The 19,483-nt window shown below is 47.4% G+C and overlaps 6 protein-coding genes and 6 non-coding genes across 12 annotated transcripts; 5 read left to right on the forward strand and 7 right to left on the reverse strand.

Moving 5' to 3' along the window:
• Positions 1–85: 85 nt before the first annotated feature.
• On the forward strand, positions 86–823 carry LDX57_011938 (uncharacterized protein; the record flags this gene model as incomplete). Its single annotated transcript, XM_046093678.1, has 1 exon — positions 86–823. One exon carries the CDS (start codon positions 86–88, stop codon positions 821–823), a length of 738 nt encoding a protein of 245 aa, XP_045949656.1.
• A 220-nt stretch (positions 824–1,043) lies between these two features.
• Positions 1,044–1,151, forward strand: LDX57_011939. Its single transcript has one exon. It is a non-coding gene; the product is annotated as a tRNA-Met (tRNA).
• Positions 1,152–2,158: 1,007 nt separating this feature from the next.
• On the forward strand, positions 2,159–2,264 carry LDX57_011940. Its single transcript has one exon. It is a non-coding gene; the product is annotated as a tRNA-Met (tRNA).
• Positions 2,265–3,241: 977 nt separating this feature from the next.
• LDX57_011941 lies at positions 3,242–3,343 on the forward strand. Its single transcript has one exon. It is a non-coding gene; the product is annotated as a tRNA-Arg (tRNA).
• Positions 3,344–5,171: 1,828 nt separating this feature from the next.
• Positions 5,172–5,278, reverse strand: LDX57_011942. Its single transcript has one exon. It is a non-coding gene; the product is annotated as a tRNA-Met (tRNA).
• Positions 5,279–5,354: 76 nt separating this feature from the next.
• Positions 5,355–5,460, reverse strand: LDX57_011943. Its single transcript has one exon. It is a non-coding gene; the product is annotated as a tRNA-Met (tRNA).
• Positions 5,461–7,724: 2,264 nt separating this feature from the next.
• LDX57_011944 lies at positions 7,725–7,830 on the reverse strand. The gene has a single exon. It is a non-coding gene; the product is annotated as a tRNA-Met (tRNA).
• A 2,805-nt stretch (positions 7,831–10,635) lies between these two features.
• Positions 10,636–11,803, reverse strand: LDX57_011945 (uncharacterized protein; the record flags this gene model as incomplete). Its single annotated transcript, XM_046093679.1, has 4 exons — positions 10,636–10,932; positions 10,991–11,347; positions 11,416–11,655; positions 11,714–11,803. The coding sequence occupies 4 exons, from the start codon at positions 11,801–11,803 to the stop codon at positions 10,636–10,638; spliced, it is 984 nt and encodes a 327-aa protein (XP_045949657.1).
• A 535-nt stretch (positions 11,804–12,338) lies between these two features.
• Positions 12,339–13,916, reverse strand: LDX57_011946 (glycosyltransferase family 69 protein; the record flags this gene model as incomplete). The annotated part of the gene is made up of 1 exon (XM_046093680.1): positions 12,339–13,916. One exon carries the CDS (start codon positions 13,914–13,916, stop codon positions 12,339–12,341), a length of 1,578 nt encoding a protein of 525 aa, XP_045949658.1.
• Positions 13,917–15,224: 1,308 nt separating this feature from the next.
• Positions 15,225–15,627, reverse strand: LDX57_011947 (uncharacterized protein; the record flags this gene model as incomplete). The annotated part of the gene is made up of 2 exons (XM_046093681.1): positions 15,225–15,501; positions 15,563–15,627. The coding sequence occupies 2 exons, from the start codon at positions 15,625–15,627 to the stop codon at positions 15,225–15,227; spliced, it is 342 nt and encodes a 113-aa protein (XP_045949659.1).
• Positions 15,628–16,233: 606 nt separating this feature from the next.
• Positions 16,234–16,741, forward strand: LDX57_011948 (uncharacterized protein; the record flags this gene model as incomplete). Its single annotated transcript, XM_046093682.1, has 2 exons — positions 16,234–16,298; positions 16,387–16,741. 2 exons carry the CDS (start codon positions 16,234–16,236, stop codon positions 16,739–16,741), a joined length of 420 nt encoding a protein of 139 aa, XP_045949660.1.
• Positions 16,742–18,481: 1,740 nt separating this feature from the next.
• On the reverse strand, positions 18,482–19,366 carry LDX57_011949 (SDR family NAD(P)-dependent oxidoreductase; the record flags this gene model as incomplete). The annotated part of the gene is made up of 3 exons (XM_046093683.1): positions 18,482–18,972; positions 19,028–19,270; positions 19,321–19,366. 3 exons carry the CDS (start codon positions 19,364–19,366, stop codon positions 18,482–18,484), a joined length of 780 nt encoding a protein of 259 aa, XP_045949661.1.
• Between the last annotated feature and the right edge of the window lie 117 nt (positions 19,367–19,483).

Genomic DNA, 19,483 nt, shown 5'->3' on the forward strand with positions numbered 1-19,483 from the left:
TTATTGCTCGGTGGAACAGCAGCACAGGCTCATAGATCAGCTAGCAGACTTTTACGTGGAACTCGCGAAATACCCCTTCGAGCTGATGGGCTGTTTGGATGAGCCAGGGACCAGTCATATTGGGCCCTTTGCACGGGAGCCCTTGACAGACTTCGTGAAATCTAAAATCTCTCCAATCGGACCGGTGACCAGCCGGAAAGATTTCAACGTCTCCAGCGTGTTACTTACCATGGATCTCATCCTGAGGGAGGAGGCCTTTACCGACCGACCCATTGATGGATTCCTAATCTACCGGTTCCTCCTTGACTGTGCCCAAAAGATACTCTCCCGCAACGAGCCCGAGGATGGAGAGTTCTATCTTCGATATGCGGACGATAAAGGCACCCATATACTTGTTGACGAGGATTGCAACATCACCGGTATAATCGACTGGGAATGGGCCCATACGGACACGCGATCCGCGGCATTCAGATCCCCGATGCTCGTTTTGCCCGTTTGTGACTTCTTCAATGGAAAGAGTGAGCTTGGGGACAACGAATTGCTTCTGGCCAAGTCATTCGAGGCGAAAGGTCATCCTGAGCTTTCCCAAGCGGTGCGAGACGGACGGGCTCTTCATTTCTTTGAGTTTTGCTGCCGATATGACGTTCCAGAATGGCGCAACTTGATACGTCTGTTTCACGGTCTTCGTAGGACGGTCGGCATAGATGGTGAGTTGAAGTGGGAGGAATGGAAAAAAAAGGCCTTGAAGCAGTGGAGGAATGATCATCAGTTGCAGGAATTGCTGAGTCGACATCCCCGAGGCCGCGCGAATAGAAAGGCCTGATGGGATCCACCTCATTCATCGGGCTATTCTTCATTCCTCTGGTTTTTTCGGTCTTGGTGTGATTTCCTTTTTATTTTGCAGTACTTCAGAAACAAAGGCAGAAAGAACACAAGCAGTGGGGCAGATTCACTTGGATACACATGGGTCCTGCCGAAGTCATGCCTGTCACTTTTTACATTTGTCTCTTTTAGCCAAGTATGTGCCTTCAAATTTCAACCGAGTCTCCATGGTCTAGTTGGTGTTATGACGGCGGTCTCATATTCCATATATGACAGCTTTAAAAGAGCTGGTTATCCGCAGGTCACGAGTTCGATCCTCGTTGGAGGCAGGTCTTTTTTGTTTTTTTGCCCTGACGAACTGATCCCATGCTCAATTTTGGATCCAACTTTGATTTAGAGTGATATTGCAATGGGTTTTCTCTAGTTATTCGTTGTTTTTAGCTTCTCGTTCCCGTATTCATCTCGTATTGGTGGGCTGTTTCGGATGAATGGATGCCCACGACTTCCTAAACCCAGCTACAACAATTCAAGGCGAATGTGGTCTATTGTCATTCTTTTTTTTTTTTTTTCCCCATGTGGAAGGTAGATATAGTAAAGGCTTACGCATCAATTTCTCTGTCCCGGATCGTGCTCATGAATGTGCTGAGGGAAATCTGCCAGTCCACTGCTCTCTCCATATTGGAAAGGTCTTGTCATAATTAGGGCTACGATATAAGTCAGCCGATCATCCATCCTTCAATATATCACTGCCTCTGAAGTCCGATGGAGTCGAATGGGCATTAATGGTTGCAGTGTATGCTTTTGAACATATACCGTCGATCCTGTACCTCTGACGACTATGGTCGGGTCTGAATTTTTTCCACTTCAATTTGCCCAAACAAACACATGTGGTAGACGCTCTTCTTCAATACACTTGATGAACTTGTCTCTTCCATCCCTTCAAGTCGAATAATCCCTGGGAACACCGCAGTGTAGATTCTGTGAAGGGGTGCAATGCGTGAGTTCTCACCGAGCACATCCTAGGGGCTTCCATTGTTTCTTGAATCTTGATTAAATCTCCAACTGAAGCTAGCAAAGCTCTCTATATAACTTGTAGTTCTTTTCATACCTACTGGCATTGGACTATCGCCAAATTCCAACTCTTGCACTCTCCGTGGTAGGCACTCCGTAAGCCAAGCGTCTCGTGAACAATCTCCACTGGTATACTCTTTTTGACCCCGCCTTTCTGCAAGCACTTCGGTTGTCTCTTCCTGTATTTACAGGATCTTTGCAGAAATCCATCCGCAATTTGTTCTAGCTCTATATAGTCAAAGCGAGCGTATCTGTCTTTATGTCAGTCTCCATGGTCTAGTTGGTGTTATGACGGCGGTCTCATATTTCATGTATGACAGCTTAAAAGGCTGGTTATCCGCAGGTCACGAGTTCGATCCTCGTTGGAGGCATTTTTTGGATTTTTGGTCTGATTTCTTGCTATCTTGTGTGTTGACGCGAGTTAGTGGGAGCAATGAAAAAACCATATTCCAGTGCCAAGATATTGTGGGCGCTAGGCTTCTTCGGGAAGGTGGGAACTGTAATCTTGTGAACTGGTGGAGAGCCTCCGTCATCTTCAGTGTGTTCAGGCCTTAGACCTGAGACTATCTCCTTTTTTCCACCGCGAATTAGAAACTCGGGTGCTTAATATTTTGGCAGTTCTGGGAAGATGGGCATTATTCTCTAGTTCATTATTGATATAAATAATTCATTCGTTTGGGTTGTTAGACTTCATACGCTATCCCGGTAAGACTATATATATTTTGACATCGCGAAAACCTGCTCCGTCAGGCTAGTAAATGTGCTGGGAGCAGGATAAATACTGCAGCCACCAAAGCGAAAACCAAAAAAAAAAAAAAAAAAAAAAGAAAAACGAATGAAAAAAGGAACGAGCTACAGATTGTTCCAATTACCAAAGAAGCACAGTAGACCGATTGATGGAGGGAGGAATCCCCCTCTACACGCAAAATTATATACACCAAGGATCGTCGAGGGGGTGGAATGAGCGAAAGAATTGACAGCCGCACCCCAAGCTATGATATATACATGATCCGCCTATCTCAGTATGCCAAATGATAGGTCTGCCGTGCTACTAGGTAGGGACAGTGTCGTCGTCTCTTCGGTGGATGTTCTGGATGCCCGAGACACTGTATACTCGACCCCGCTATGGCAAATTCAATTATACAAGAACGAGAGACCTTTTGTCCCTAAAAGTCCGTACGTATTACATCTATTCATCAATCTAAGCCCAATAACCTTCACCATACCGGTAGCTTCTTCTGTGTCAAAGTAGTTGCCCCCGTCGGCGGATTCATCATCGCTGCAAGGGGCATGAGCATAAAGCAAGGGCTGGACATAACCCTGTAATTACCGGCTATTCTTCAACAATGGCTGGGTGGCGCAATGGTAGCGCGTTGGTTTTCGGTTCTTCCTGATTCAGGAAGGGTTTGATACCTACCAAAGGCTGCGGGTTCGAGCCCCGTCTCAGTCATTCTTTTTTACCCCGTTCATTTCTTGCCCGCCACCACTAAGAGAAGCTGTTTTCTTCCGTTCTCGCTATATTAGAAGTCAATTTGCTCTTTTTATCCTGGGAAAAGATGTATGTCTGCGAGAAAATCGCGAGAACATGTCCTATTGTCCATCTTACGTCTTTCCAGGGTCATACATACTAGTAACCATGGACAGATAGCATCCTTCCTCTCATGTGAGGGGTGGTCACTTTCTCATCTGCAAATAACAAGGATACCCACGGTAACCATGAGACTCATCTACCGAGCATAGCCCAGGACAAGAAACCTGCCCAATGCTCATGCACGGAGAATACCCCCTGATTATCTTGTTTAGTCTCGGATGTTCAATGATTTGGCCATCTACCCCAGCTTCCTTTGACACCAGGACTATTTGAACTCGCTCCGAAACCTCAACCGAATGATTAGAATAGCATATCGCTGGTTCTTTCAGGTACCCCGAGAAATAATTCTGGCCCAAACACTAAACATCATTCCACCCAAGGTCATTACGAAGGTACAGAAACGCAATTGCCATCCCTGGACGAAGGACTATTCTCATCTTTTTTTTTTTTTTTTTCTTTTTGCCCGGTGACTTACGACTCGAAACACATCAGCAGAACCTGCAAAGAAAAACATCGCAGAAGCCGAGGGAGCCGCAGCCACTGATATAGGGATGAGTGTAAGTGACGGAAGGACCTGGTAGTTACACTAAGTCCTAGTCATGACATCCCAAGGGTTCTCAACAATACTGGCTATTATTCGGCAAGAGGCCCCTATTTGCTCGAGAGAAAAGCCCAAATCAGTCACTGGTAGGACAGGGAGGTAGCTGCGTAAAAATGTCCTGGTGGAAGGCCTTCTGAGTCCCTGTTCCCTGTGCGCGTAACAGCAATGCTGCGATAGCATGTCACAGCTACAACCCTACATTCTTGACAGTTGATTCCCACTCTAAATCCGTAAATCCGACCAAGGGGAAAAAGGCCAGCTTTGGTTCACTCCTTGTAACCTGGGGCCTCTTTGCAAGACACTCTCTTAGACTACGTTTATAGAAAGAGGCTGAACAGAAACGTTCCTTTGTTCTAGTCAGAGGAAACCACTAGGACCTAAAGAACTCGTGGCGTTCTGTCGAGAGAAGCCCAGGTGCGTGAATGCCTTGTAAGATAAATGCCTTCGATTTCCATCATTGATTAGCCACCTACGGATACCTGAATTCTGAGGGATAAGGACCAACTATGACGCTAGTAAACGCAGAATGTCCCCTGGAGAAAACCTTGCCAGGCAGGCCCGGGAGTGTAGAAGACCGCGCAGGGAGCGGTTTGCTGGGTTGCATCAAGTTAACGCACCTGATACCCGCCAAGATCCAAGTTGATGAGTCAATTGTAGCTGGAGAAACTGATTAGAAAAACATATATTAGCCTCGGAGGAACCAGACGATCAATCGGAGGAGCTTTGAGAAGCCTCCCAATCAGTGAGCTATGGAAGGTAGCGTGGAGGAAGATAGATATGCCGAAACAGGAAGAGGAGGAGGTAACATGAATACCCAAGTTAGATTTCCTCAGAGAGTGAACTACTTCCAGTTAATAACGAGAAAGATGTGTCATTTATCTATGCATGATGTTGTTGCGCTGAATAAAGCCAGGCTCGCTCTATAACTACTAGGACATGGCCTCCTATAGTTATATTTCCTTACAGAAATGGGCAAGGAAAACAAGTTAATGCTTAGCATATAACCACATGTTCAGGTTGTTCTATGTAAACCAGGTGGGCAAAAAGTCAAAAACGCCAAAAGAAGATCGAGAAAGCAAAAAAGCATGCCTCCAACGAGGATCGAACTCGTGACCTGCGGATATCCAGCTCTTTTAAAGCTGTCATATGAAGATATGAGACCGCCGTCATAACACCAACTAGACCATGGAGACAACTGGATAATGTGAACCGGCAAAATAGTGAACTCAGGGCGCAATGGATTAGGATCATGCCGCGACAAAAAAGAAATGCCTCCAACGAGGATCGAACTCGTGACCTGCGGATAACCAGCCTTTTAAGCTGTCATATATGAAATATGAGACCGCCGTCATAACACCAACTAGACCATGGAGACAATTTGTTGAGGAAAGCGCAAAAATAACGCAATATAGCCAAGCATTAAGCTTCATGCCTGGACCTTCAGTGGTTTCCGTGACTCCGTCTCAATCTCTGCGGCCCCGAGTACAGTGGGCACGCTCGAGAACTATTAATCGCTGTTCTCTTTGAAGTTTACGTCCCGTCGGTCAAGAAGGTTAGTAACAGAAAGGAATACCTTGATTGCCCAAACCAATAAACGATAATGATGGTCTCGACAGGTATCTATAAGTTGAAAATGGGCTTGGCAAAGAGCTGATTAATCTGCCGATATAACTATATGATGATGTTCCAACGATTGAGGGTTTTATTGCATTCCAATATACTGCAAAAAGAAGCCGATATTTATCCAATCTCAGAGTCTTCGAATAGACAATGAACTGAGCGGAATCATACGATTTAGGCTACACAATCGTATGGTCAATATCGATTGGTTGAGCAAGACGATGAAAGAATCGCTGTCAGTCCCGCGGCCATAGATGTGCTCATCAGGGAAGCACATACCTCGTCGATAATGGGGATCCTGCAACCCATATGAGTTGGGTGGAGCTGGACTTGCTCTTGAAGGAGAAATACCCGGGAGTCGATCAGCACGAGGCCTACCAGAAACTTTTCAACGATGCAGCCAGCGAATGCCCAGAGGGCTTGAAGCGGATTTGCGCTGAGCCAGGCGCCTTTGCGACAGATGGAGTCCTATGGGTATCTGGCATATGTCTTGGCCGACCAGATATACAAAAGCCGAATTCGTCCTAAGCTCTCATTCTGCGGAGAATGCCATTTCCAAAGCTCAGCAGATATGGAGTCCCACCATGTCCGAGCCGATTGCGTCACGCCCTTCTCTTGCATCACCGCTCACTACCGAGGCAACTGCTGCAGCAGGTGCCAGTTTACCCAAAATGACCACAAGCCTACCCGTCCATTCGACACAGAGCGTTATACAACCCTGCAATGGGGCCGATATCGTCAATAATTCCCTCGTCGATCATGTTATCTACTATGAGCGATGGAAGCTGGGGATCGCGGCCATCCAGCTTGCACAGAGAGAACGGGTATATCAAGAAATTAGAGTGTATTGAGCGTGAGCTTATCGAGAGAGATTCTCTCACCGTCTCCGGTGCCACTGGACCCTATGGCTTTGCTCAGCCAATCCACGATTTTATTATGCGGAGTATCCAGAATACCGATGGTGGTGACAGTACTAAGCGTGATGGTCATCGCTTCTTTGTCTTTCACCCTGACACGACTTGATATGGAGCATTCGAGCGACTGATCAGACACAAGCCTCTTCCACCTCAGTTCCGTGCCAAGGCAGAAAACTTGGACAAGCTTTGCCAGTTCATGTAGGAATATAGGCAAAAGCTCGTGGAGAAATTGGACCAGAGTAAAGAAGTTGTTTTTCACCTGCTTATTCCCACCTGGTGCCCTATCTCCTACCCAGAACCATTGCATTTCCCGGAATCCCTGTACCCGTTACAGATCAAGGGAGAGACATACAAAGGTAAAGAGCTCGTGACATTCAACCTTCCAGCAGTGCCTGACGGGATCTTGCACGGGATTTCAAACATTCTAGACCCTGGTAACTGGTGTAAGAAAGCAGAGACAGTTTCAGGGATTGCAATAGAAGCTGCAGTGGGCTGGGGTATCAATGGGGCCTGTCTCGCCGCAGGTCTCCTTGCGGGGGCCGTGACCGGATTAGGGCCAATTGCCATGATTCCAGTCTGGACAGCTGGGTTTATTACAGCTAGCTCAAAATGGGGACTATCAGTAGACGACTTCATGGAGGCGAATATCCATAACAATCTATGTGAAGAAGACCCAAGAGTGCTAGGATCCACTGAGCGGCTCCATATTCCAAAGTGACAGAGACTCCGGGATGGAAAGGACAAAGGATCTTTCATGCCAATGATTATTCCAGCTTTTATTCTTTCCTTCACAAGAATGATCAGCCATGTTTTTGTCTCTAATTAGGCCAATGCAGGAATGCATCCGTTTGTGACTATGCTCGTGATACTTACGGAGTAAGGCACACAATCTCTCAGTATCGGATAGTCCTTTTCGGGCCTCTAAGATAATTGACAAGAAGCAGGATCCGGGCATTGCTTCTAACGTTTATAGGAGACAATAATAGCCAGACACTGTTATCATGGGTTATAGAGAGTCGGCCAGACTGATAGGGCAGCATCAACAGGGTATTAAGACAGTGAGGTCTTAGCCCTGATGTGCCTGGAGACATGGCAAAAAAATTGCCTCCAACGAGGATCGAACTCGTGACCTGCGGATAACCAGCCTTTTAAGCTGTCATATATGAAATATGAGACCGCCGTCATAACACCAACTAGACCATGGAGACGATTGGTTGAACCGACCGGCAAAATTATGCACCATAGTCCTAGCTAACCAGATCAGCACATGTGGTCGTATACATTGACAAACTCACCGGCCATAGACAGATTCCGCTATATGTTCTCGCGAAGCCCAGTTATTATTAGTGAAAGCCAGTCCAAAAAGAATAGTCTTAGCTTCGGAATTGCCTTCGTCCATAGAGGGGCAAGGGTGACTCTAGCCCCGGGAATCTAGAGAGTATGCAGCCACCTTTGTGGCCTATGAAAGCGCATTCATGGGACAGAAGGCGCTGAGATACTGGATAGTCAAACGGTAGGAGAATGCGGGGGAATAAAAGGTGCCCAGGCCGAAGACAATGATATCCTCAATCAAAATATTGTGGGTGGTACAAACAGCGGGTTTCTCCTTCTTTGGTGGACCCGAATGTATAATTACTGCTGTATCTTACAAGCTGCATTCTTTTGCGACATCTGCTGGTACTTACTAGCTTGGTAGGGTATGACTAAACAGGCAAGCATAGTGTTACAGGATATACCGGCGGTCACGGACGAGGTGGGGATTGGGAAGCTGTCATACACAGCGCAGGCTGTCCTTGGTAAGTCCTTGTTTCCTCACCACGTACTTAGGCAGTCTACTGAGCCTCTATAGCAACGATGGTCTACTTAAAACATCATATCCTACACGATTGGCCCGACGCTGACTGCCTCTGAATTCTGGAGCAAGTAGGGGTGGCCATGACCGCGCGATACTCGAAGCTCCTTTTGCACGAAGGAATTCTACCGGATCATAGAGTGTCTCAATTCGAAGTATCGCTTGACTTGCCCATAATGGCTTTTGATGGGAGGTTGGAACGCACAAAGAAACAGTAGCAGGAGCTGCTGGCCTAGGCTGGACCTTGGGTGGGGAAGTTTTGGGAGGCAATTGATGAGGGTGGGGATGGCGTTGTGGAGGCAATGAAGATATAGGGAGGTCGTCTGGGACCTTATTGATTTATCGACTCGCTTATTCAAAGGTACCGTTGGTTTTCCTTGTCGTATGTTTTCAGGAGAAGTTTTACGGCCAAGCAGGTGCGGCGCCGAAAGAATGCACTCTTTCGCCCCAGTAGCTCCAATAACATAGGTGCATACCACTTGCACGTAAAAAGCACCAGACGGCTGCAGGTAATTGATTCTAGGGTGCATTAAGCTCTTATTGAGCTTTATTATGCTATTTGACATGCATTGGTAGCAAGGGATCAAGCCTTTCTGTTGGCTGAAGGAATTCATGTGTATCACAGAATTTGAGATTTAGGTATCGAAGGTCGAGACCTATGACAGTGAATGAACGAATGAAGGAATGAAACATTGCTGATTGTGCTACTTGTGTAAGTGTTCGTGGCTGCACGGAAAATTCCGATTCCATAGCTCTAAGAAGATTTGATTCATTGGACAAAATGAGCATCGAGGGACTGTTGTGTGTTCCTCCATTCAAAAGAAAGAATATAAAAGCAGGTTATCCCTATACGACCCCTTTCTCCAAGGTAGAGCCCCATCTCTATCCGCAATATTCTTCACACACAATGACTGACTCCAAATACCGACCGGTGCACTCTCCCGAAGGTCACCAGCATAAACACCTCACTTTCCGATTGAGTCCTTGGAGATTCACCCTGCTCTTTATTGCTGGGCTCTCCTGCCTCTACCTATTGCTGTTCACAACCCAGCGCATCCTGCTAGACCGCGAACTCAAGGACTGCGGTAGGTTTCCATCTGTCCTGGATAGAGTCGCCTCACTTCCCATACCTGATACTAGAGTAACCTCTCACTGTGAAACCTCAAGTCAAGGCAACCAAGTCAACCCACACCCATCATGCTCACCTCAACCCAGCTAGGATCCCTGTCCTGCGCACTACCTGGAAATGTCCCATGTGGAACATACCCTATAGACTATCGAATCATAGGGACGCCAACCCCGTATAAGCAGCCATTAACCGACACACGGCATCACGCCGTACGGCGCTTCATGGCGCAGAGCTATTGGCCTGATTTGATGTCGTTGTCCGGTGATGACTCCAGGGCTTGTGAATACACTTGTTTGGTGTGTTTACTGGCTCTGTCTATGAGCTTACACTGTATTTCGTTGAATCTAAAAGGTAATGTGAATAAAGGAGCCATCACTGTTTAACGAGAGTGAGAATAGAAGTTGGTATTGAAGGATCGCGGGTTCTTTGGATGTTTTGGGGTGGTTGGGCGCGCGGCGCGAAAACCGGTGAAGATTAGTCCACATTCTACCACATTCTTAGACTTTCATTTTTCCGCTACCATCTTTCTTCTGTATACACGCAGATTGGCTTATGTCTAACCATACTCTATCTAATCTGTGTCCTACATGCTCAAAGTCAATAATTTCGCCACAAAACTGGCAAGCGGACTTGCCAAAAATACAGCATGCTATCGAATTAATGTGCACCAGGCTTTACTGAGGCAGCAGTTTGGGGTTTGTGAGAGCTGGTTTAGATGGCTTGCTGGATGTGTGAAATAGGAAATTACTTTAATTACTTTGATTTTCCCCTTTAAGTTTATTCCGGAATGAGAAAAATGAGTTTATAAATTATGCATGCTGGTATATATTGTCTGCGAAGACAAGTGATAGCCCCTTTGTTTAAGAATCAAGCGTCATTCTAATGCCCGGATGAGATAAACCTGAAGCCAATAAACAATAAGAAAGGAAGCAAGAACCAAAATGAGGCAGAGAATAATACGACAAAGGAGGGAAAGGGTGAAGAAGTCTAATGTTATTCGCAGACAGGAAAATTTAGAAGAAGACAGCAAAGCTATTGGGCAGGATCGTGCATGGTTGAGCCGACCTCTCCGCTAACAATGCCCCGGAAGAACGACTCGAGACTTGCGCCTTTCGGAAATTCTGGATACAGCTTCCAGAAATCCAGATACCCGAGATATTCTGCGTATTCAGGCGTGTTATCTCCTCGTACACACCAAGATATGCGATATTCCCCCATGTTGTAATTGGCACAATCCATAATATTATCCGGATGCATCATTTTGTGGGGACTATTCTCGAGCCTCTTTCGACAAGTCTTGATGACCTCGTTGATCTCTGCCAAAGTTACCTAGAGGGCAAGGGGATCAGTTGCTTTCGCGGAAATAAGGATCTCAATGTCAACTTACGTAGTTCTTCTCCGGTTCTTCGCCCGTGACTCCGGCCATAGTATCCCAGATTCCATTCATACTGTGCATTTCTGTGTATGCGAACACGTGCTTGTTGATGGTCCTAGGATCCGTCACAATGTGCGCAACGTACTTGCCAATATCGGCCAAGTCGGTTAAGGCAAACTCCTGATTTCCATCCTCTACAATGCGGTGATCGATATAGCGCGAGTGAGCTATATCTGACCTGCCGGAGGGGACCTTAGGAACAAAGACGGAGTACCAGCAGCCGACGTCGATGATAGTATATGGGAGACGTGCTCGTTGAATTGCACCGAGGATCTCAATTTTTTGCAAACCGCTGTCTGTTAATATGACCTTTATAGCACCGAATAAACACATACGTGGTCTTTGATCCAATGGACACCCTTAGGGCATGGTCCCACCCATTCTGAGGGAACAAATCGGTTCACTCCGGCCTCCTTCGCTGCTTCGATCCATGGAAGTTGCAAGTCAAGATGCTCCCAGGCTATGCATGAGATGAGGGTATCGATATCCTTCAGCTGGCTAACAAGTTTTTGACGTGGCCCATCTAGATTGTAGCCGACGACACGAACACCCCTCGCTTTGAGGGTTTGATTTTCCCGGCTATCGATGGAAGACTCTCGGGTGAATGAAGTGATATTCTATAGGTGTCAAATGGATTAGAGAGGTTGGGGTACCGATACATGATAGGAAGCGTACGAAATCTGTGGGTGAGGATAATAGCCCATTGACCACTGCACGGCCTGCGTTGCCGGTGGCGCCGATAACCCCAACGGTTTGCGCGACCATTTTGAAAGGATTATAGTAATAGTTTCAGGAAGATGAGAACGAGTGAGGTTATGTGAGAGGAAAAGTTGAAGGTTTATGTACCTGCCGAGTTGTCAATTAAGAAAGCACACCGCAAAACAAGAAATTCGTTCTAATTCTCTTTTTAAAACCCATGCGAAGTATCCGTTTTTGTCCGAGCCAAACCCAGTGGCGTTTTCCTACTTATACGGATCTCCAGCGGGAAGCGTTTTTCGTCCGAAGTTCAATTAGTCCGAAGTCTGGTTCGTCCGATGACCCACCATGTCGTTTCTACTCAGAATTAGACATTGAGATCTTTACGGGTTCTCAATGTGAGCCTTTCAATACCATAGAGCTTTCGGGTGGATTTCAGTATTTGGTCAGCATACTGGTTTCTTCCTCTTGTTGAATCAATCGAACCTCGCGGATACAAAGTGCCAGAGAAAAATAATGCAAGAGCAAAGGTCGGTTGACGGTCATAGTAAATCGTAAATATGTTATCATACATGCGGACTATACACTTGTAGCAAGCCTATCTTCAATCTCGTGCCGGCAAGGGTATAGTCTTCCAACCTTTCTTATCCCCTTCCCGTGGAACAATGATCTGCAAACCCTGTCGCCCACAGAACCCATCGTGCCTCGAAATGCGCTCGACATCCTGAAATGACCCAACCTCCTTCTTCCCAGAAACATAAACAGTATCCTGCACCCTCTGGCCAGAAACCTCCTCTCGCCGCGGGTTAGACCAAGGTAGCCCAACAAGGTGATTCCCAATATTATGGATGATCGAGTACAGCTTCTCAAAGCGCCGCGTGACCCAAAGCCATGACAAGGTGCGTGGAGCATACGCCGTGCGCACAAAGGGGTTTATATAGATCCCCGTTTCGGGTATCTCGGCTGCATCACGCGGCGGCGTCTGAATATCCGCATGGATCAAGCAGCACTCCGACGCATCCCAGAATAAATCTACATCTTGCAAGGCTCGGAAACGAGCTGGAAGACTCGGACCTGCGACTTCAACCCCTGGAGCTGCCTCGCCGGGCTGGAAGAATTGGGCGTCGAATGCGACCATCCCGCCCCAGCAACTGCGGACAGGGACGGCGTCTTTCCCAGCAAGAACGTCTTTCCGGCTTTGTCCGCTGCCAGAATTGGTGAACCAGGGAAAGAATGGTAGGCCCATGCTGTAGCCCTCTAGATCGCGCGTGGCGTAGGTGTCGTAGAACTTGAAGGGATTGATAAAGTCCACGGCGCAGGCAGCGCGGTATCGGGGTTTGTAATCGTTCTCCGGGTCGAGGTTCGTGGAGAACAAGAGTTGCAAGGCATCGAGAGGATCAAAAGCCACGTCATTCAGGAATAGAACTCTATCGAACTTCGTCGCGGGCTTATCTAGAGGTTTGAGAGCTCGGTTTCGAGCCTCGGCTAGGTATACAATTCGCTTAACGCGCTCGTCGCCTGACGGAGTCGTGACTTGTGGAAGTTGCTGAAGGTCCAAATGATCTTCGTATACTATCGAGCTGTTGCATTTGGCTTGTTTCTCTAGTGTCTGGAGAGCCGCTTTGCCTGCACCTCCGCTGTCGTTTTCGTAGATGCTGAGGAAGACTTTGTCTTCGCCGAGGAGATGGATGAGTTGGAGGATACTCGAGCCCCAGTGTCCATGTGCGAGCTCCCCACTTGGATCATACAGGGCCGCCGCAATGAAGATACTCTCGCTGTAGGGGTTCCCCCGACCTGGTGAGTCCGAGTGAATCACCGCATCACGGAGTGACTCGTAATGTGATGGGAGATTTGTGTACGAGGAACAGAACACGGATGAGACTAGGATGAGAAACAGAATAATTGACAGGAGAATAATGGCATAGTAAGGTGTTCGTAGGAGGAAGCGGCGAAAATGCCGAGGCGGTGGTACTGAAGTTGGAATCAAAGGCGAATAATAATTACCACCACGGTATCTTCTAGAGAGATTTCGTGGGAGGGAGTAAATTTGGTGCAGAAAGTTAAAAAGCACAGACCGTCTTGTCGGAGGTTCAGGTTTATAGTACTTAAAGCTGTCTTGAGAGTCGAGCGAAGATCTCATGTCAGGATTATTGAGGTCGGAAAGAAGAGTATGTCCAGACATTGTACAGGTCCAGGAGCAAGTGGGAAGGACAAACGCAGGTCGAAGATCTCCCAACGAAGAACTCTTCCTGAGGGAGAGCTAGCCTAGTTCCAAATGTTGCCTTTCATGCCATAAGCAACACATTGCCCGAATGGGGAATCGGGGATTCTCTTCCTAGCCCCGTATAGGCCCACCCACCACCGGCCAGCTTGAGGAACGAGACCCAGTCCACGAAGAAGCGCTATTTTCACCAAATCATGACAACGTCCACGGCAGGTTCCCTATCTGGGGTGCCGAGCCTCGTGGAGGGTTCAGCAGTCAGCAGTCAGCACCAGGTTAATATTCCTCGTTGTTATAACCGCATGCTCAGACGCTAAAGACCGGCCAATCGGATGTTGGCGCACCGTAATTTGGAATAGCAAGAAGTTTCTGTATCTCCATGCCTCCCCCGCCATCTCAACTGCGGGTGATCTACCGGTAAAGCAGGCTCCGTGACAGATTCCCTCTCGCTACAGACCCTTTGAATCCGTACACTGTGCAGACACTGGAAAGGCGAGGATATGGAGTGGAAACAGCCACCAGACCGAGAAATGCATCGGACCATTCGGATGGGTCTCAAACCCGACACGATGATATCTTGATAACAGAGATATGACAAGCATAATTTGAGTTATTCGAAGATACCCACGCTAAACCTATAGGGGGTAGAGCTCTAAACCAATTGAAAAGGCTCAAGAATCGACATTATGTTCTTATATAGTCCTAGTGCAGGAATTGGAACGTACTAACTCAATTATGTTCTAGCACTGCAGTCAGCCTGAGTACACTAGTCCTAACCAGTCTAACTATATAAGGAAGGAAGAAACTGCCAATAGCAAGCATGGAAAGATTATGCAATGGACTGACATTTTCTGGCATCTGCACATCTTGGCATCTGCTGGATACCCCCGCCAGTCCATCAATGCTCATTTTTGGAAAGGCTTGTCGCGAACTGGCCCCCTTAATGGGTTAATGCTGTTTCACTTCCAACGCAGGGTTACATCTGCCCGCACAGTCAGATTTCCTCTTAGGGCCCTAGTTCAGCATTAACATAGTGAAGGTTTTACTCTAATATTACAGGGATCTTCATCCCTCTGCAATCATGTCTCATATCATATCATCACAACTTTGTCTAGAAGGACTAGGAGCTTTGTGACGATTAAATCGCACTCAACTTTATGGCGGCTATTCTAAGAAAGGCTGTATGTAAATTTGGATCCGGATACTCCGAGCCTCTCCTCAGCATTGACCTCAACCCCCCTCATACTTGCCCCCCCCCGAGATGAACTATCAAGCTCTGTAGTTGACGGTAACGTGGCATTTGTCGCAGTTGTTGTTGGTTCCGAAGCTTCCCTTGTGCTTGCCACAGCTGTTTATGATCGAATTGGCCGTGTCCCAAATGTATTGGCCCTTAATAGGGTGGCGGCCGGAGCCATTAGTCGCATAGATCATGTAGCAGTTTCGAACCGAGAACTGGGCTTGGTCGACGTAGGTCTTTCCCTTGTCAATCCGGGCAAGAGCGGCTTTGCAATCGCTGAGTTTGACGTCCACGCTTGAGCCCTGACAGCTTCGTACGCAATATCTCTTAGCCAGGTCATTGGGAATGGGGGTTTGGGAGATCGGCTTACTTGTTTGAGTAGGCAAAGCCACTGGTGGCAAGGAGGGCAAGATTGAGAAGAGTGGTGAACTGCATTTTGAACGGATTGTTCGGTTAGGTGTGCTGTGCTTCGAAAAGGGAATGCATGAGAGCGCTGGCTCTCTTAAGTAGATCACTCTGCGGTGTGCCCGGCGCTGTATTGAATGGACTGACTGCCCTTCGCCCACGGACTAATGCATGGAGATGCTTTTGGTCACCTCATTTAAACAGCCATACGAGATCAATTCCAAATACCATGGGGCTATTTCCAATTTGATTTTAATCTCCAAGACATATCGATTCAGACACCGTCAGCGCTACACGATACATGGAGATAAAGTCCAATAATCCAAGTAGATCCCTCGAGGAAAGCACTATGCATTTGCCACATAGGGTATAGTACCTCGTAAAAAGTGCCAAAATAGCCGGCCGAACTGTAGGAATGCAGTCTAGTTTCAGCCCATCGTTTATTGTCATATCATATCTTCTGGCCCCCGGTGATGCCAACTAGACCAATTGGCAGCCTGCCCGCTTGCTGGTAGAAGTAACCTGTGGTATGACCCGCAAGACGTCCAGGGCAGAGGGATGTCCATATAAGACCAGTGATGGTTCCAAGTAATTCATTCTCTCAACAAGCACAAAAAGCACAGTTCTCTCTTCAAAATGCAGCTTCCTTTCCTTGTCACCTTTGCCCTTCTTGTTACTGGCAGCCTTGCCTACAACAATAAGTAATTCACCCTACCTCGCCTTACCTTACTCTACCCCATTCCCATTCCCACGAACCCTTAACTAATAACTACTGTTCCTACTTCAAAGCTGCAAGGGCTCCAGCAGAAACCTCAATACGAAGGACTGCGACAAAGCCCTCAACAACATCAACAAGGGCCTCACGTACAAAGATCAGTCTCAGTTCTCTGTCGGCAACTGCTACGTAATCTACGCCACCAACGGCTCCGGTGACAAGCGCGTCAGTGGTCAGAAAATCTATGACACTGCGAAGAATATTATCGATACCTGCTCCCACCACAAGGGGAGCTTTGGTACCGGGAACTGTGATGCTTGCCATGTTACGGTGAACTATCGGGTTCCTAAGAGGAGGCTACAGGCCTTGGGAGAGGAGGCTGAGTTTGAGGACGAGGGGCTGGAGGATGGGTTTGAGGAGGAGGAGTAGGAGTAGGAAGTGGAGAAAGAGCAATTGGAATCTCTTTATCGCTACGTCTACTGCTGAGCCCGAGATCACTGTGATACGAGCGCTACATGTTAGTCGTACTGGTTATAGAGGCATTGCCGAGCTAGCATAAGAGTGTAGGGCTGGGCTTGGGGTCTGCGCTTCTTTTCTTTTGTCTTGAGTTAAATCATGTTGTTTCCGTGTAGGTTTGTGATCTTTAGTAGTGCCACTGTGTATAAATACTATGGGCCGCACCCTTATGATCATTTGGGAGAAGGTCACACTTTTAAAACATACGCACTGGAAACTGATGGTGTCTGGATAACACAGTTCGAGGTGGCTTTCCCAATTCAACCACTAGACAAGAAGCGTCCCCATTGCAATGCCTTGAGCAGGTGATATTAAGTAGTCAATTTTGGCATCTCAACATTTAGTGCAAGTCCATTTCAAGAAGGTTCCCCTAGGATCACCTGGAGTTCCGGTGGGTCTGTGACGTAATGCTGCACAGACTTTCGGAATCACGAGTGCTGGATGTCCGCACACGGCGCCAACAGTTATTCACGCCCCTTCTAGAGCAAAGATTCTTTAAGTATCGCACTCCACAGAGAAGGTGACAGCACTCAGATTCATCGGTCACTGTTAGGCGGTAGGAGTATTATTTACAGCGTAAATTGTTTTTGATTTAGGTAGGGTTCTATCTAAGAATAGTACTATAGGATATAAAAGGGTCTAGATATAAAAAGGCTTTCCCGGGAGAAGGTCCCGTTTACTATCCGGCGTCATTATGGTTTTTTCTTATTACTATATTCAATTCTCCCGTATTAGCGTCAGTTAATTAAAGAAGCGGTTTAGTGACTCTCTCCGCCTTTCAATTTGCCTATTGAGGGGATAAGATCCGAGCCGTAGGTATTATATAGATAGATAGAGTCCTGGAGGATCCCAATATCTATAGGGAGTTAGCTTTATATTGTCTTGGAGTATATATCGTTAAAGTAGGCTTCTATATACTATTATTATATGCTCGCGGCTCGCTCCGATATCGTAATCTTTTCTGAGAGACATTGTCTTTCTAGATTATCCAGGGAGTCGTATGGTATAAAAGCCTGCCACCTTCGTAAGTCCGCCTGTCTCCTATAGGGGCTGAGAATCACGAGCGCGATCATCCCATCTGTTAATAGGGGTCATTGATTCTAAAAAGAATGAACAAAAAACATACAACAGCCGGGATTCGCTGGTGGTCACCCACCCAACTACTAACCGGCCGGCGTGTGGCTTAAGTACGGCTGAGCGGACGGGAAGCCCTGTTCTCCACACCCTGTGGTCGTATGTGCTTATTGACATTAGGAAATGGGATATATTGTGCACAGACACATAGAGACTCGGTAATTACTCTAGTTGACCATTCGCGCTGCGTGATAAAGTCTTGGAGACTTGGTGCACGCAGATGCCGGGGGAATCCCGTGAGCTGCTCATGCTGAGCTGAGTCTGCAAGAATGGCTCATCTTCAGTTAGTGAAGCAGCAAATATCATTAGATACCTAAAACCCTATGTTGGCCCTACAAATCTTTGTTCGCATAATTGTTCGCAACTAGAATTGCAACAACGCTACTAATTCAGATTCGATAATTCGATATAGTTCAGGTCATTAGAATAGAACTTTCTTGGACGTGGATTCGCGCATACGATTCTCCCAAAGAAAACGGAACAATTAAATCATTACCATACAACAATCCGAGCCACGTTCTAAAACTGGGTGCCAACATGAATTCCACCGTCCGCCAGCACATTAGTTCCCGTCACAAAACTGGCAAGTGGACTGGCCAGAAACACGGCAACGTTGGCGATCTCCTTGGGGCCACCAAGACGCTTCAAGGGGATCTTTTGGCGCTGTTCCTCCACCCACTCAGGCATCAATTTGGAGTACTTCTCCCACGGACCGCCCTCGCACAGGACCGGTCCGGGCGAGATGGCGTTGACACGGATACCCTTGGGCCCCAGAGCGTGCGAAAGCTCCTGTACATGTTGTAGTTGAGCGGCCTTGCACGGGCCGTAGGCGGCCGGGGGACTGCGGTAGAATTCGCGGCCCATGAAGGAGCTTTGGACGATGATGGACGCCTGTGGTGATTTTTCAAGATACGGCTCAGCAGCCTTGACTAATTCCACGAATCCCATTACGTCGATGGCGAAGCTTTCGTGCCAATGTTGCGTTTCGCCTTCCATGTGCATGGGCGAGGCTTGGTTTGGTAGGTTAGTTTTGGTTACTATGGCGCGGGACATAAGAGTTGTTACCATTTGCAATGACGACGTCAATTCGGCCTAGTCGGTCGGCGGACGCATTCACCCAGTCAACAATGGCTTCCTTAGAAGCCACATTTAAAGCAGTGCCAACTGCGCGGGCGGAGTTATCGGCAGGAAGAGTCTGGTGGAATTCATCGTACTCGGTGTTGGTGACGGTGCGGGCGCAATAAGACACGTTAGCGCCTTCCTTCAGGAATTCATGCACCATGGATTGGCCCATTCCGCGGGTTCCTCCTAGTTACAGTGTTAGTATGGCGAAAAGAGGAGATGGGACTTTTTCTTGCCTGTAATGAGGACATGGGCGCCCTTTAGACCGGTTTCGAGAGGCATTGTGTGAGTGATAGGGGTGGTTTGGGGGGGTATGAGTAGTTGGTGCTGTACTTGGAAGATGGTTCTTGAAGTCTGAAGCGAAGAGATATGAAATGCATGAAATACAGCTATATTTAA

Source organism: Aspergillus melleus, assembly GCF_016097325.1.
Source record: "Aspergillus melleus strain CBS 546.65 chromosome Unknown contig7, whole genome shotgun sequence".
Taxonomy (NCBI): Eukaryota; Fungi; Ascomycota; class Eurotiomycetes; order Eurotiales; family Aspergillaceae; genus Aspergillus; species Aspergillus melleus.